This window comes from Acanthisitta chloris, unplaced genomic scaffold (genome assembly GCF_000695815.1).
Source record: "Acanthisitta chloris isolate BGI_N310 unplaced genomic scaffold, ASM69581v1 scaffold36040, whole genome shotgun sequence".
Lineage (NCBI taxonomy): Eukaryota > Metazoa > Chordata > Aves > Passeriformes > Acanthisittidae > Acanthisitta > Acanthisitta chloris.
The window spans coordinates 1-16,379 of NW_008653897.1; the positions used below are offsets into that span (position 1 = coordinate 1).

Genomic DNA, 16,379 nt, shown 5'->3' on the forward strand with positions numbered 1-16,379 from the left:
GACCGACCGCCCCGGGTCCCGCACCCCGCGGTTTGCTGCGTGAGACCGAGCCCCCCGTGCCCGGCGCTGGGGCCATGAAGGTGAAAGTGATCTCTGTGCTGGAGGACAACTACATGTACCTGGTGATCGAGGAGAGCACCCGGGACGCGGTGGCGGTGGATGCTGCAGTGCCCAAGAGGGTGAGAGGCGCTCGATTCCCGGTGGGCTGCGGGGGATGTGCCCGTGGTGGTGGCCTCGCGCACGGTGTCACATGGGGGATTGGAGTGCGGTCTGTGCATGGAGCAAACCCGCAGGACAGACCCCGGAGCTGAGCCCCTCTCCCGCCACCCCTGGGCTCTGGGGGGTATTCCACGTTGCTTTGACCATCAGCTCCCTGTGTCACAGCTGAATGGAGCGTTGCAGACTCCACAGCGAGAATAACCCACAGTAGACCTCTGAGCAAGGTCTTGCATGCAAAGTACTGTTTTCCAGGAGCCAGGCAGGCTTGGAAGGCAGTGGTCAGGGTCGCTGTGACCCCCAGGACCTCTGTACCTGGTGTCCCCTGGTGCCACCCCCCTGGGCTATCGTGCATCGTGCAAAGGCTGTCGCGGCTTTTAAGCGTTTGCTCCTGACTCGGACGTTTCCTTCCTCTTTTGAGGAGTGTAATCAGGAGCAGCCAGGGTGTTGGTTGAGCCAGAGGGTTGGTTCCTGGCCCTACATGTTAAGTTGGCATTAGGAACCTGCTGGCAGCTGAGCTGAGCTGGCAGCCCTGCGTGGTCCTTTGCTGTGACCAGGGCAGGTTGTATGGCTGCTGTTTCCCTGCCATGGTGGTGACACTGTGCACTGCTTGTGACACCTCCACTATGAAAGCACCAGCCATAAAACACCACTATTCTTATACGAGCCAAGGGATCATCCCACTTGTAGTCCATGACTGCTCAGCAGGTGGTTTTGGGTGACTTCTTCTCCTCTGCTCTGCTGGACTCCTTGCCTGCAGAGCAGTGCACAGGGGACAGGTCCTATGGCAGTTGTCACAGCTGGTGAGCGTGTCACCTCTCCACCCTCTCACATCCTCCTGCTCTGCATCCATTTCAGTTGCTGGAGATTATCAGAAAGGAGGATGTGGTGCTCAGGGCCATCCTCACCACCCACCACCACTGGTAAGTGCTGTGGGCACAGTAGGGTCAGGATGGCCATGCCCTTTGCAGGTCCAGGTGCCCATTCCTTCCTCTGCTGCACAGGGACCATGCAAGGGGCAACGAGGAGTTGGTACGGCTGTGCCCTGGGCTGAGGGTGTATGGTGCTGACCAGCGCATTGGGGCCCTCACACACAAGGTGACCCACGAGCAGGAGCTGACGGTGCGTGGCTGTAGGACCAGGAGAGCACCCTGGAGCCTGGACTCCACACATGGGACCTGTCCGGTGGCACAGTCCCCAGTGGGGTGGGGCTGTGGTCCCCACTAGGGTGTCACCGTGGTCTCCAGTAGGGTGGCACCATGCTGGGAGCTAATGGATTGGTGCTGGCTGGGCTGTGCTCAGCTCTTTATGCCTTGGGGTGGTTGCAGATGTGGCACCATGGATTTGGCACTGGTTCAGAGGAGAAATCTCCCATTCTCAGCCTGTTTGGGGTTGTGCTAGAGGACACAGCCTTGTCCTCGATGGAGCAGACATGTGCCACCTGTGACTCATCCAAACCACCATCCCCGGGCACATCTGTGACTTGCTGAGCTGGGACAGGTGATGCCATGGGGTGTGGGTGTGTCTGCTTGTCCCCCTCAGTGGGACCCTGACTCTCTCTCCCTGCAGTTTGGGGCCATCAGGGTGAGATGCCTCTTCACCCCCTGCCACACCTCGGGCCACATGTGCTACTTCATGTGGGAGGACGATTCTCCAGATGCTCCAGCTCTCTTCTCAGGTATCTCGCCATGCCAGAATGTCCCCATGGGTTCCAGGGACATGGGACAAGTACCTGTGTGCTGCCTGTCCCCACACCCAGCACTCACAGGGTGAATCCAGCACATGGTGGCACCTCATGGTACCCCATTCCCGGGCATGGGACCAGTCTCCCCTCCATGGCCAGACCCCTTTCCCTGCAGGTGACACCCTGTTCGTGGGAGGCTGTGGGCAGTTCTTCGAGGGCACAGCAGAGCAGATGTACACCAACCTCACCCAAGTCCTGGGGACGTTGCCAAAGGAGACAGTGAGTGTCCCTCACCTCAGCCCCAGCCTGGGGAGGGACCCTGGTGTCTGCAGGGGGCTCAAGGCTGACACTGCTCAGGGCTGGGATGGGTTGGACCCAGCACCAGGAGCAGGTTTGATGCCAGGTGCTTCCTGCTGGCCTTGCAGAAGGTGTTCTGTGGCCACGAGTACACCGTCCGAAACCTCAAGTTTGCCTTGAAAGTGGAACCAGAGAATGAAATGGTGAAGGAGAAACTTGCATGGGCCAAAGTAAGTGTCTGTGCGTCTGCTGGGGTGGGAGCTGAGGGGTGTTGGGTGCCAGCAGAGTGTTGGATGTCTCTGGTCACTTGGCAGCAGAGGGATGATGAGGACTTGCCCACGGTGCCCTCCACGCTGCAGGAGGAGTTCCTCTACAACCCCTTCCTGCGTGTCATGTAAGCAGTGCTGGTGCCTGGGGAGTGTGAAGGGTCCCACCATGGGGTCAGGGCCCCACCATGGGGTCAGGGCCCCACCACGGGTCCTACCTCCAAACTCCGCTCCCCTTTCCCCTCCAGTGTCATCCCTTCTCCCAATGGCTTCACTAAGCAGTGGGAAATCCAAGCCCTGAGGGAGGGGACGGCACCTGGACGTGGTGTCCCACACTGCCCAGCATGGGGTACCCCCAGACCACCTCTGTGTGCCTCAGCAGTGCTCAGATGTGACTCCTCCTTACCCATCATGGTGTGCACTGGGGTCCCAGTGGGTTAGGGGTCCCATCCTGTCCCCTGCTGTCACAGAAGGGCTGTCCTTGCAGGGAGGAGTCCGTGCAGAAGTTCACAGGGAAGACAGACCCTGTGGAGGTGCTGAGGACACTTCGCATCGAGAGGGACAACTTCAAGAAGCCCAAGGAAAGACCCAACCCACAGGCTGTGCTTGCATTTGATTGGGGCCTCTTCGACCCCTTCCTGGAGAAGAAGTGACCTCCCCATCGTGCCAGGGCCTCCTTCCTGGCTGTGTCCTGCCAGCTTGGACTTGTTCCCAGTTGGGAAGTGGTTTCTGCCTTTCATCTGTTTGTTTGAGGCTCTGCTCTGCTCTCTTCCCCAGCACCATGGAGCTCCCTGTGGAGCAGGAGCATGTGGATGCCTTCAGCAAGACCAGACTGCAGTGACCTCTCAGCACTGGGCTGTGGCTGCTGCTGGTAAAGATGTTTTGGAGGAGGGGACATCTGTGCTCATGATGGGGTCAGGGGGAGCAGGAACTGTCACCCGTCACCCAGCCCTGTGCCCATGGAAAGGAGTCAAGGAAGAGTGTGGAAAAGGGGGAGATGCTCTAGGACTGTGGGGCTGTGGTCACCAGGCTGTCAGGCTCTCCTGTCTGTACTCCTGCCAGGCTTTGAAGCTACATTCTCCTTCCAGGGGTCAGCTGGAGCAGAGTTTGGCAACCACACAGCTCCAGAGTCCCTGGAAGCCCTCCTGGCCCTGCCTGTTCCTCTCCAGCCACCCTGGGCCCCTCAGGATGGGAACAGGCAGGGATGAGGCACAGGGACATGGCTGCACCAGGAGAAACCAGGAAAGGAACTGGTATTTTCACTGGTGTCAGCAGTATCTACCTGACTTCAGCCCTGTGCTTACAGAAACCCTCGTCAGAGTGGGCTTTGGATGGGGTTTTTTTTCCCGTTTTCCCCTCTCTTTTTCCAGTAGGCCACACAGGAACACTGCACAGTGATAGGCAATACAACCACTGCCTCCAGGAGCCATTAGAACCCCTTAAACCATTTGTGGTGGAGTTCACTGGCTTTGGGAGGTACTTCCCAAGGTGTGACAGATGTTAGGCAGCAAACAGCAATGTGCTGCCATGTATCCATTGCTTGTTAATTCCTCCAGGAAAAAAGCTGGGAAACACGTGGCTGCAAGCTACATGGACATTGCCTTTTCGCTACACCAAGAGCCAGGGAGCAGCTGGGGCTCTCAGGCCTCTTCAGCCTTAGTTTGTGCAAAGTCAGGGCTGGATTTGGTTGTTTTTGTGTCTCAGAAACATGTAGAGTTTACTTGCAGGTGACGGAGAGGCACATTAGACCAGTGAAGTAGTTTTCTTTTTGGGGGAGAAAGTTAGGGTTTGATATTAGCTCTCAACACTGGAATAGAGTTGACTTCAGGGTCTTTCATGCACCATTGCCACTGGAGTTTGGTTTGTAGCTGTTTCCTCCCTTGCTGCAAATTGGATTGAAGTTTAATTGTTTCTTTTTTGTAAGTTATAGTTTAGATTTACTTTATTAAGTTATAGATTTACTTTATTAAGGTATAGATTTCTTCTTGCCCACAGGAGGGGAAGGATCAATCCTGCTGCATGAGCTGCCTTGGTACTACTGCCTCAGGGTTCCCCAGTTTACATGGAACGGTGTTGTAGGTGATACCTGGGTGTTCCTTTGAAATCTTATTTACCCTGGGAGCAGGGATGCATCTGTGTGGGTTTGGGGAGGGTCCTTGAGCTAGCCCTGAGCCTTTGCACAAGGGCTGGGAAAAATTCCTTCTGTTCCTGCTACCACAGCAGGAACACTCAGGATGCCCAGGAATGGAGATCTCAGTGTGTTCTGGATGTGTTGATAACCTGAGAACTGGAGAAGAAACAAAACATAGAGCCCTGACTATTTAATTTACAGCTAATTTAGCTCTGTTTGTTTATTGTGCACTTCTGGCCTGATGTGCATGTGCTCAGCACACCCCAACTGTGCTCCCTCTGGACTGAGCCATGACTCAGCACTACAACACGCTGTGTGAGCACTGGCACCTCTCCCTGGCCACCGTGCCTCATGGTTTAGCCTAACCCTGGGAGATACAAATCCCTGCATAGACAAGGGAAACCACCACCTTGCTGCTCAGGAGAGTGGGGAGGGAGAGACAGTGGGAGATTCTTGCCTTAGAACACTGTGAGTTCACTGATTGCTCAGCAACACCTGAAAAACGTAAAGCTTTTAATTACAAACATAAAAAACATCATTCACACTATTGGTTTCCTCTGAATAAGGAGCAGAGGAGGCTTTGAGGAGGAGAAAGGCAGGTGAAGGTGTGTCAGCTTTGGGTCCTGAGAGCCCCAAGCTCAAGGTGTGTAACTGGGGGAAGGTCAGTGCAGTTTCAGGAGGAATTTCTCCATGCAAAGGGCTGTCAGGCATTAGAGCTGCCCAGGGAGGTGGTGGAGTCACCATGCCTGAAGGTGTTCAAGGATCAGCTGCACATGGCCCTCAGTGCTCTGGGCTAGGTGACAAGGTGGTGATGGGTCACAGGTTGGACTTGATCATCTTGGAGGTCTTTTCCAACCTCAAGGATTTTGGAATTCTGTGCTCAGGCTCCATGGTTCAGCCTGGGCTGGATGCAGGCATCAGCTCCAGCTCTGTATATTTACCTGAGGAACAAAGCAACTTGGCACCTTTGTTTGCAGGTTTCATCCACTGAACTCCACCTACTGCCCAGTCCTGGTTCCTCACAGAGCAGGAACTGGACAAGGGAGTCCTAATGGGATTCTGGAGCTGACAGTCACTTGCAGCTGTCACCAGGAGAGTCACAGCTGCAGTATCCCTTCACCTCCAGTCCAGGTACATCCTCTCCTTCCCCTCCTCACATGCATCACAACTCCAGAAAACTGATATTCACATTAAATAGACAAAACAGAGCTATCTGCATCAAACCACGTTTTCAACAACCTCTTGCATTGTTCTGGGAAACTGCCTGTAATGATCTCACCTCATAGCTACTTTCTACTACTGTGTGTAAAGCAACACCTTGCAGAGGCACTGAGGACTTTGTTCTTCACTGGGAAGAAAGTTGGCAATAAATTCTTACTTGAAACACTGTAAAAATACTTTTATCTGAATTTAAAGATATTATCCCTCAGTAACTGACTATTTTGTCTGTATTTAAGGATATTATCCATCAGAACCTGATGGTTTCCTCTGAATTTAAGTGACTGTTGAGGATGGGGTTGATACAACAATTCCCTGGCTCTCTCCTGTGTATTTAAGGAGAAAAAGATTTAATTGCTCACAGCATAGACAGTTGTTGTAATTAAAGAAAACCATACCAAACCAAGATTTTTCTTCTTCAACATTCATTTAAGTCCCATTTCAGCAGGCACTAAACCAGTCCCAGGGATGATCCCAGGCTGTAGGTCTTCACCTCCCTGAGGGCACAGAACCTGCATCTGCACCCCAGGGGCAGTGAAATGTGAAAACCTAAGGTCTAATTAGACCATTTATCACTAAATGAGGATGTTGCAGCAGAGACAGCCGCAAATCGGGTGCTGTGACAATACAGCAAGGCCTGGCTGAGAAATGTGGTGTAGCATAAAGCTCAGCCTGGAGAAGATGCAGTCTGAATTCTGGCAGGAATAGTGTGGCAAAGGAGTGCACATTCAGTCCTTACAGCCTGTGCAGAGGCTAGGATGCATTTATGCTTCTCCTGACGTGTTTTAAAGTCAGTGTTTGGGTTTTATTTACATCAATACTGATAAAGATGAAGGAATCAATAGTGTGGCCTGGATGCACATTCCCTTCTCCCAAACCTGAGGCAGGAATTGCACACAACTCCAGCTGTCCTTTGAGAATATTAAACAGAGCTGAGTTAAAAAGGGACTGAGTCTGTCTCTGGGTTTGTCAGTTCACCACTTGATACTAAAACCGGTGTTTGCTTTCTCCACTGCATGGTATTGTGTGTGCAACACCTCCATAGCCTTCTCTGAGCCTGAGCCACAGAGCCACTGCTCATACAGCTCAGCCACAGTCTGGTTCTCCTCTGGAATCTCAGTCCTTGGAGACTCATATAACCTCTCCACTTGCTGCAGCTCATCCTTGCTGGACTCCCCAGCCAGTTTAATCTGACCTCCTCCATTCAAACACCCTGTGGAAACAAGAGGACAAAAGGGAGCAGAGAAGGAATTTCAGCTTCAGCAGAGAACCCCCTCAAAACTACCCTTAATTTACTCTGCACCTGCAAGCAGCACCAGAAATGCAAACACCACTGGGACTGAGGGTTACTCCCAGTTATCTCCCAGCAGCAGGCCTAAGGGGAGGGAGATGCAGTGTTGGGTGTGCCTGCAGCCACTTTGAGAGGCAGGCAAGGACCTGCCAGCAGCTCCAGCTCTTATCTCCTGCTCCGGGAAAGGGTCAAAGCACATTCCAAGTGGGAACAGCCTCAACCCAAACATAAACATGCCTGGGATCTCTTCTGGCTACACTGTGTGGGTGTGTGGTTGTCCAGAGCAGTGTCTGGTGCTGTGAGCTGTGCAGACCCTCAAAGTGGCTCCAAAAGTGGCCTCTCAGCGTCACCTCAGGCTGGATTCAAGCTGCCTCTGCTCCCTGCTGGCAGATTCCAAGAATGCCAGGAGGGAGGAAAAGGAACCGGAGTGGAAAATGGAATAAAATAGGAAGAGGCTTTCTCCACCAGTCACAGCAAGAGATCCCTGAAAGCTGTTACGCAATTTTAGGGGGAAAAATCCCTTCAAGTACCAGAGCTCAGAAAATTAGGAAACCCTCATTAAAAAACACTAATTAATAAAATTTAGTGTGGTGGAATTAGCTGTAATTACTTGAATCCTGAGGAGTTAGTAGCTGTAGGAAGGAAAACAGATCCACAACTCGAACTGTGATGCTGTGACTGTCACACCTCCAGAGCTCACAGCTTTGCCCCAAGGCACAAACTACCTATTTTTCTTGTGCTTTAAGCTTAATTTCAGAGCTTCTCACAGCTCTTGTCACAGGGAAAGCCCCAAGCAGCCTCACCTGAGGGACAGGCCATGACTTCTACATAGTGATAAGGTGATTTCCCTCGTTTCAGCTTCTGCACCAAGTTCTGGATGTTCCGAAATCCATAGGCCAAAGCAAAGTGGAGCAGGACCACCCCATCCCTCTCCAGTGTCACCTCCTGGAAGTCCTTGTTCCTGTGGAACAAGAGGAGAGAAAATGTCTTATCCAAATGAACTTCTATTTTAAACTTCAAAGGGTTCTGTCCTAAGCCAAGTTCTGTGTGAAGCTTCATTTAAGAGCTGTCCTAATTCTCTGCCACCCAAACAAAACCGGGAGGAACTGGTTTAGGGATCACCTTCCAGGCTTGTTTGAGGATGTACCACCTGAGCAGAGTTTGTTGAGGAACAACTGTGCTGAATAAACCCTTAAAAGCTCAGCAAATGGAGCCTTTCACAGTCACAGTGAAAGGCTTCTGAGTTGGCTTCAGCCACTGAGGGAGTTTTTAACTTGTAGTGGGTCATAAACCAGGGAGCAAACCATGACTGAAGGATTCCAGACTCCAAAGCATAGTGGTAATAGCTGATCCTGGTCAAAAAAAGTAAGTAATTTGATTTTTTATCAAGTATTTCATACTGGAATTGTTTCTTCTACTTCCTAGCCCAGAGAATCCTAACATAAATGTTGCTCATCAGGGATAGAATGAATTATAAATGATACATTAAATTTTAACTGTGATGCTAGAAAGAATCTCAGGTGACTGAGCCTCAGTGCCCAAACTGGTGTGACCTGTGTGTCTTAATCTAGTTCAAGCAGAGCCCCAAAGCTTTCACACAAGGTTTTCTGTTCTGTGATCAATAATTAGTGGTGAGTCTACTTTATTCTCTGACTGCAGGTGAGGAAGTTCAAATCCATGTGAGCTCTGGCTCTGAAATTCCTGTAAGAATTGTCTGCAATTGATACTGGGAAAATCCACCTGGCCAAAACAAGGCGTGTGGGTAGAGAGGGGCTGACAATCTCCATGGGAAAGGCTGCATGGAGCTGGCTGATTTATTCCTCAGTATTCCTCAGAAGCCAATTCTCATGCCTGGAAGTGAAATATTTCACATTGCAAAGACAGTTTCAGCCCATCAGCAAGGTAACAGCATGGACAGGATTCCAAAACAAAAGTGTTTTCTGTAGGATTTTCTTACTTTAGAGGTTTGTACTCAATCGTATCCACTTGAATTCCAAAGAGCTCCTTGGCTGCATGTTTGTAGATGTGCTCCAGGTATCCCCCAGAACCTCCTCCAGAGTGGGTGCTGAGCTCCTCTGCTGCAGCATTCCTGAACCTGGGCAAAAGGGAGCAGTTTTAGGGGAATTCTGGGTCAAACAAACAGCCAACACAAAGGTCCAGGGGACTTAAGAACAACAAAGAAGCCACAGATCAGCTCCCTTAGAGCTCCAGCTTGTCCCTTTCTCCTGGGAATTAGCTATTTATAGCTCCAGAGCCAGATTTAACCCAGTGCTGCCCAGAGGTCTGTGGGAACAGTGTCACAAACCACTAGTTGTCCAGAGAGGTTGTGGCTGGCCCATCCCTGGGAGTGTTCCAGGCCAGGCTGGATGGGGTTTGGAGCAACCTGGGCTGGTGGAAGGTGTCCCTGCCCATGGCAGGGAGTGGATTAGCTAACCTAGAAGGCCCCTCCAAGCCAGCCCATTCCAGGATTCTCACAGTGCCAGGATTTGGCTCTCTCCATGGATGTTCTCAGCAGGATCCTGGTGCAAGTTCAACACATTTCTGGTGTTGAATAACTCCTCCAATTCCAGCTCTGCACAAACAATACCATCTCCAGCCATGCCAAAACACAACCAGCTCTGCACAGGTCATGGTAACATTGCTTGGGAACAGCTCCAGAGATGGAAGCCACAACTATGGCTTTTGTTAGGAGACAATAACAAGATGAAGGAGCTCTCAGCAGCCTTCATCTGGCACTGACACTTGGATTCTGCCACTAACAGCTGCAGCAGGGAAAACACTTGAACTCAGGCCAAGGTTTTCATTCCAAGGGAAGATGTTGCCTCTGGCAGATAAATCTTAGCTGGGGAAGAGCTGCAGCAGCACTTCAGCCTGCAAACACCCCCAGGAGCTATTTTTACTTTGCTGTTGTTTACAGGAACTGAGCTCTTGCCTTACGTCTCAGTGTTTGGTCTCACGTACTGCTCCTCTCCTCCAACACCACTGCCAGGCTGCTCCAGCCTGGAGCACTTGGTTATCCCAGCAACACTCCCGGGATTTCTGGCACTTTGTTCCATTCTTGCTGCCAGATACAATAACCTTAATGGGCTTTTCCATGTGCTGGGGGGATAAAGCAGGACAACAGGCACTGGGCTGCTTTCTGCAGGCTCCAGATCCCAGGGAATACGTGCCGTGTGGAACCAGCCAGGCACTGGGAGTCAGCAGAGGTCAGAGAGGCAGTTGCTCACTGTGAGCACCAGCCTTGGTGCTCACAGTGTTCTCCTGAGCAGCTGGACAGAGATCTCTATCAAGTAATTGGATGTGCAGCTCTGTGTTGTAACTGATGCTTCCAGATTGTCATTCCCTAAGGGAATGCCAACATTTGAAAAGTCTTTTTTGTCCTCAGTTTCCTGTTTGTGGTGCAACAACAGAGCAGGTGAAACACAAGTACCTGTTGACATGGGCCATGATTGAAGTTGGGCTTTGAGGACTCCTTCCAGTGTCTGAAGGGGCTACAAGGAAGCTGGAGAGGGAATCTGCATCAGGAGCTGGAGTGATGGGACAAAGGGAATGGCTTCCACTGACAGAGGGAGGGTTAGATGGGATATTGGGAAGGAATTCCTGGCTGTGAGGGTGCTGAGGCACTGGCATAGATAGCTCAGACAAGCTATGGCTGTTCCATCCATGGAAGTGTTCCAGGCCAGGTTGGACAGGGCTTGGAGCAACCTGGGCTAGTGGCAGGGCATGGAGTACCTGACCTTTAAGGTTCCTTCTAACCCAAACCATTCCAGGATTCTATACTTAATCATCTTAGGTAATTCTAAAAGGTGCTGCCCATATAACCTTTCTGTTTATTAATGCACCAAGAGCTCTGAAGACATTTTTTACCCTGAAGAAAAGGCTTTGGTTAGTGCTCAGTGCTAAACCAGCACTGATATCAGAGGAGTAAAATGGGATTTCACTGTCTCCGTAGTCACTCAGATCTCTGTGCAGTTGTCACTTGCCCAGATGTTCCTTTTCAGTTGAAGCAACTGAAGTCTCATCTGCTTTGCACATGTTTTAGACCTTTTTTTCCCCACAAACAGTCTTCTAGAGATTAGCTGAGTGACCTAAATATTTCTTACTCATGCTTTAATTCTGGAATCCTTACAGTACCTCTGACAGTTACGAATAGAGACAGTGCAGTACAGCCAACTCTTATCCCTGAGCCACATTCCTTCCCTTTCCAAAGCCTGCAGGTAGGTTTTTGGGGGATTGCACCTGCAACCTGTGAGGAACAGGAACTGGAGGAAACGGCTGTCCAGTGGAAATCCATCCAGTATTTTTAACTCCCAGCTGTGCTGGTTCAAGTGACACAGGAACACAAATCAAATGACAACATGGGAGCCTTGTGTAAACAGGAGGGAGCAAGGAAATTCTGTGGAAGAACTCTATAAATAGTAGATGAAAGAGAACTGAGATGTTGTTCTTACATGGTATCCAAGGAAGCGGGAGCTACATCTGGTAGAGATACTCCTTCTTGTTCCAACAGCTTTAGCACTTCTCCTACAACAGAACCACAGATAGAAAAAGTCCTTATTTTTGGGACAAAGGAAAACCTAAACCCACTGATCATACCTAAAGCTGCATCTGCTTCATACCAGGACATGATTTGCACTATTACATCAATATCCATCACATCCACTCTGTCAGAGGAAAAGGGTTATTAGAAGCAGGAAAGACTTTGCTCTGAGGCCTCCAGAACTGACTCCCTGTGGGTCTGCTTACCGGTGGTGATCACACAATCCACATCACGGGTTTGATACTCTTGGTTGAAAAAGTCTGGCCTGGAAGCCTCAAGCTTTTTGTCATAACAAGGCATCACTGTGACATGGTAGATCTGGTCAGGGGATAAGTGCTGCAAGAAAGACAAAGCTGGGATCAGCCAAAATCACACCCGTCTGGAGAGAGAGGTTGTCAATAATAGCATTTTGTAGCCCCTCACCTGCTGTTCTGCAAAATAGCCCTTGACCAAGGAGCCCATGACCTGCTGTGGGGACTTGGTGGTGCTGATGTAAGGAATGATGAAGCTGCCATGGGTTTTCTCTGCGTAGCAGATCCAACCTGGAGAGAATATAATTAATAAATACTACTTAAAACTAACAAGCAGCCTTTTACTCAGCCCTTTCTCCCCCCAGCCCCAAGTTTAGTAGCTATCATCATCATCATCATCAGTAGAAATCACCATTTCCAGCCACACTTCAGCACTGAAAGCAAAGGAAGAGTAACACAAGAGATCCTCAGGCAGCTGCACAGATCACTGCTATTATCAATATCTGTTAGTAGTGTGAAGACAGAATCCTCCAGGTAAATGCATCCATTTAAACCTTTCTATCAGCTTGTTGAGTTTTTGTCCCAGTTCTAACTGAATCTCTACCTGGGCAGGCTGAGGCTAACATTGGCAAAGCCTTTTTGTCCTCTGCTTGCTTGTGGAAGCGTCTCACAAACTCTCGTTGGCTTTCCAACAGGCTGAAGTTTCTGGAGAAAGTTGTGTCAAAAACATAGTGCACACCTAGGCAGGACAGAACCTCTGTTAAAATCCACAAGCTACAATAAAAAGCCTCCACTTAAAGCAGACTCAAACTTATTTACAGGTAGCAACATCTGCAGTGAATAGAGAACCTTCTTGCCACAAAAGTAAGATGAGCAAAAGTGACACGAGAGCTGCAAATGTAACATTTAAAGTTCCTTCATAGACAGATTTGGGTTGGAAGGACCTTGAAGATCCAGTTTCACCCTCCTGCCGTGGGCAGGGATACCTTCCACTAGCCCAGGTTGCTCCAAGCCCCATCCAACCTGGCCTGGAACACTCCCAGGGATGGAGCAGCCACAGCTGCTCTGGGCAACCTGTGCCAGTGGCTCACCACCCTCGTGGGGAAGAATTTCTTTCCAATCTAAAGCTACCCTCTTTAATCTTAAAGCCATTCCCCCTTGTCCTGTCCCTCCAAGCCCGTGTTCCAAATCCCCCTGCAGCTCTCTTGGATCCTCTTTAGGCACTGGAAGGGGATCTAAGGTCTCTCCGGAGCCTTCTCTAATCCAGGCTCAAAACAGCCATCAGGGGAAAAGCTGATCTTTGTGCTCCTGCAGAGTCTCATGATCAGCTCTAAAGTCTCTCTGTGGATGGTTGTAAAAATAGATACTGTTGCATTTTCTATAAAATATTGCTTGGTTTGCACTCCAACCTGGCCTGGAACACTCCCAGGGACGGAGCAGCCACAGCTTCTCTGGGCAACCTGTGCCAGTGCCTCAGCACCCTCGCAGGGAGCAATTCCTTCCCAATATCCCATCTATCCCTGCCCCCTGGCAGTGGGAAGCCATTTCCCTTGCCCCTATAAAAAGTTCTTCTCCCTCCTTTTTCCGAGCCTTCTTTCCCTCTCTCCAAGTTTGTGCCTGAAGTTGTGGACAATTTGGAGCCCATGGGGAGGTTAAATCACATCAACCTTGTGCTCTCTCACCCCAGCAGTTCCCTCTGCAGTTAACATCACAATTCCACACTTACCTAAACCCTTCAGGAATGAGGTCAACTTCTTTGCTGTCTCCAGCACGCCCATTTTACACCTTGCAGCCAGGGAGGCTCTGGATTGGGGTGAAACAGAAACCACCATCAATTTCTGTTCACTGGGAGCAGCAGCCTTGGATAAAACCAAACAAAACCACTGTCAGAAGACATTCATGTGGCACAGGCAGAATATGCAGCACAATGGAGCATCAGAAAGCACCTCGCAGATTAACCGAAGTCGGTAATTTGCTACATTAAACCCTTCCAAACCTTTTAAGTGAGGAAAACTACAACAGTGCCCCCAGAACACCCTCAGGTCACTGAAACTCAGTTTTTAGGTGCAGTTTCCACCCATTTTTCTGCAGAGACCACAAGCTGTCACCCACCTTGTTCAAAGCCAGCATCCTGCAGAGCTCCTCATGGCTCTGCTGGGTGATTAAAACACTCTCTGCTGATGTGATGCAGCCACTACAGGCCAAGCAGTCATTCAGGGTGATTTTAGCCTTCTCCAGCTTTTGTGCTCCTCCATCCTAGAAGGAAATAGATCAGACTCAGTTCTGATCTCAGGGCAGAATGCCGGAGCAGCTTTCCCACTCTGACTACTAATAGTAACGAAGATGTTGCTCTTTTCTTGCTCTTGGTTTACCTTTACCAAATAAAAGTCTATTTTCATTAGTCTACCAAAAAAAAGGCCTATTTTTCACTAAGATGAGGAGGAAGAGATCTAAGTTTGCTCCTTTAAATAGGATTATTAGGCACAGAGATGGAATATGCTGAGGAACCTCATCACAAACTCCATCAGTGTGTGGCTTGGCACTGGAAGGAAATACTTCTCATCATATCTGACCTAAGTAAGTTGGTTTTCCCATGGGATTCTCCTCTAATCATCACTCCTCAATAAATCAGAAACAGACAGAGCAATTAGTGGAAGCACTTTATCCCTGTTTTTTTTTTAAAGTCAAAAAGTCATTATCTGCCTCGAATTAAAAGTACAATTCCTAGATGAATTCCTAGCTTGGTTAGCTAAGAAATAGCAATCTTTCCTGTGAAAACAGGAAAATTAGTCTGTGAATTCTGCAGGAATTTTGGAAGCAGGAATATTATTGTTGTTATCATAATTATTATTTTCATAATCATTATTATCAATATAGTTATCATTATTTTCACCATTATCAGCATTATTTCTGCAGGATATTTCAGAAATAATCTGAAAGATTATTAAAACCCCAGAGATTTATTTAATTTATTGGATTTATTGAATCTAATTGAATCTCTTTGTGAGTGAGCACAAAAAGACGTCCCAGATAACCCGGAATTGCTCATCCTGGAGTACTGATGGCAAAATAAACCTCTCAGCTTATCTGTTGTGACACTGGAAATCATCACTAATTAGTGTCACTGTTTCAGAGCAGAAAAATGACACAAAATTGGAATTACTACTTGTAAATTAAGAAGTTTGGGAAAAGGATATGGGAATGCTGACAGTGGCAGCAACACTTTGCTAACATCTTGGTCCTCTCTGAGGCATTAAATGGATGTAGATAGTTCAAATAGTTAAATACACTCATGTTTTTTTGGTATTTTACAGAACAAGGGACAAAAATACCACTTACCTGATCAATCTGAAAGTAGCTTCCATCTGCTTCAATTCTGATCTTGGCTGCTGCTTTTCCAGCCTTCTTTTCGACTTTGACAGGCTTGATACATTCCTGAAAGAGAAATAAAGCCTGAGAGTGAGGAGATGAGAAACAGAGGTGGATTGAATGGGAACTGGAATGATCACACACTAGATGTGGAGTGAATGTGATTTCTCTCCCTTGGATTTAGAGAGTCAATAAGACCAAGGGAAAAGGTCAGGGCAAAGACTTCTCACCTTTTGCAGAAAGAACACTTCTCCAGCATTATGCTACAACCAGAGGAGAACCTTCCTGTCCTTTCTGAGGAATTCAGCGATGCTGTACGGAGTCTTGACAGACATGGCCCTGCCAGCTCCTCCCTCCTCCCCAGACTGAGTCAGCCCATCCTGCACTAGAGTGCTCACGGCACACAGCATGGCCGTGGGCCACAGACTTTTTATTCTGTCTCCAAAGGCCCCCGAGGACCTCAGCTGGGCTGATTTGAACTTTCTCTGCTGTTCCATGGTGAAATCCCTAGGGGGTTTTTGCATTTTGTGTGGGTTTTATTGTTTGGGCACTGCGTGACTCCTTGTCCTACTTCTCCAGTGCCTTTTACCTTCCTTGCTCTGACGACCTCTAAGGTCCCCTCTAAATTAGTCCACTTTTACTACATCTTGCAAGACTCACAGACTACCAGGAACATGTCACTATGATGCTTCAGCTATACTTTGATCTCTGCTTGAAACAGAAAAGCAAATCACGTTATTTACACGGAGAATTCGCTTAGAAACCCAAACACTATAACGAGAATGAAGAGGGTTTGATAGTCCCCATTCCACTAGTCTTATTTCAGGATAATTTTTCTGCTGTACTGGTCAGAAAACACATCCAGGTTGATATTTTGCACTTTAGTGCTTGAAGCCTCTGAAAGAAACAGAGTCGGTAGAAACAGAGTGGAAGGAAAGGAGTAAGGGCTGGAGGAAAGGAGTAAGAGTTGGAGGAAAAGGGTTGGAGGAAAAGAATAAGGGTTGGAGGAAAAGAGTAAGGGTTGGAGGAAAAGAGTAAGGGTTGGCAGGAGTAAGGGTTGGAGGACGGCACGGAGAGTTTAAGGAAAAAAGTCGAGGAAGTTGATCTGTCCTTGCT

The 16,379-nt window shown here is 49.0% G+C and overlaps 2 protein-coding genes across 2 annotated transcripts; one reads left to right on the top strand and one right to left on the bottom strand.

Annotated features, from left to right (window-relative positions):
- Nucleotides 1–74: 74 nt before the first annotated feature.
- On the top strand, nt 75–3,116 carry HAGHL (hydroxyacylglutathione hydrolase-like). Its single transcript, XM_009082674.1, has 8 exons — nt 75–179; nt 1,075–1,139; nt 1,221–1,338; nt 1,786–1,894; nt 2,076–2,179; nt 2,326–2,427; nt 2,512–2,591; nt 2,951–3,116. Exons 1-8 carry the CDS (start codon nt 75–77, stop codon nt 3,114–3,116), a joined length of 849 nt encoding a protein of 282 aa, XP_009080922.1.
- A 3,670-nt stretch (nt 3,117–6,786) lies between these two features.
- Nucleotides 6,787–15,522, bottom strand: NARFL (nuclear prelamin A recognition factor-like). The gene is given in 11 exon segments (XM_009082684.1): nt 6,787–7,025; nt 7,907–8,064; nt 9,061–9,198; nt 11,555–11,627; nt 11,850–11,979; nt 12,067–12,185; nt 12,499–12,633; nt 13,621–13,753; nt 14,007–14,150; nt 15,234–15,329; nt 15,487–15,522. Coding segments are annotated over 11 exon segments (1,401 nt in total).
- Between the last annotated feature and the right edge of the window lie 857 nt (nt 15,523–16,379).

Coding starts and splice junctions, on each gene's coding strand:
- HAGHL (XM_009082674.1), top strand. CDS start 75: ATGAAGGTGAAAGTGATCTCTGTGCTGGAGGACAACTACATGTACCTG. Junction 180..1,074: donor ATGCTGCAGTGCCCAAGAGG/GTGAGAGGCGCT, acceptor CATCCATTTCAG/TTGCTGGAGATTATCAGAAA. Junction 1,140..1,220: donor CTCACCACCCACCACCACTG/GTAAGTGCTGTG, acceptor TCTGCTGCACAG/GGACCATGCAAGGGGCAACG.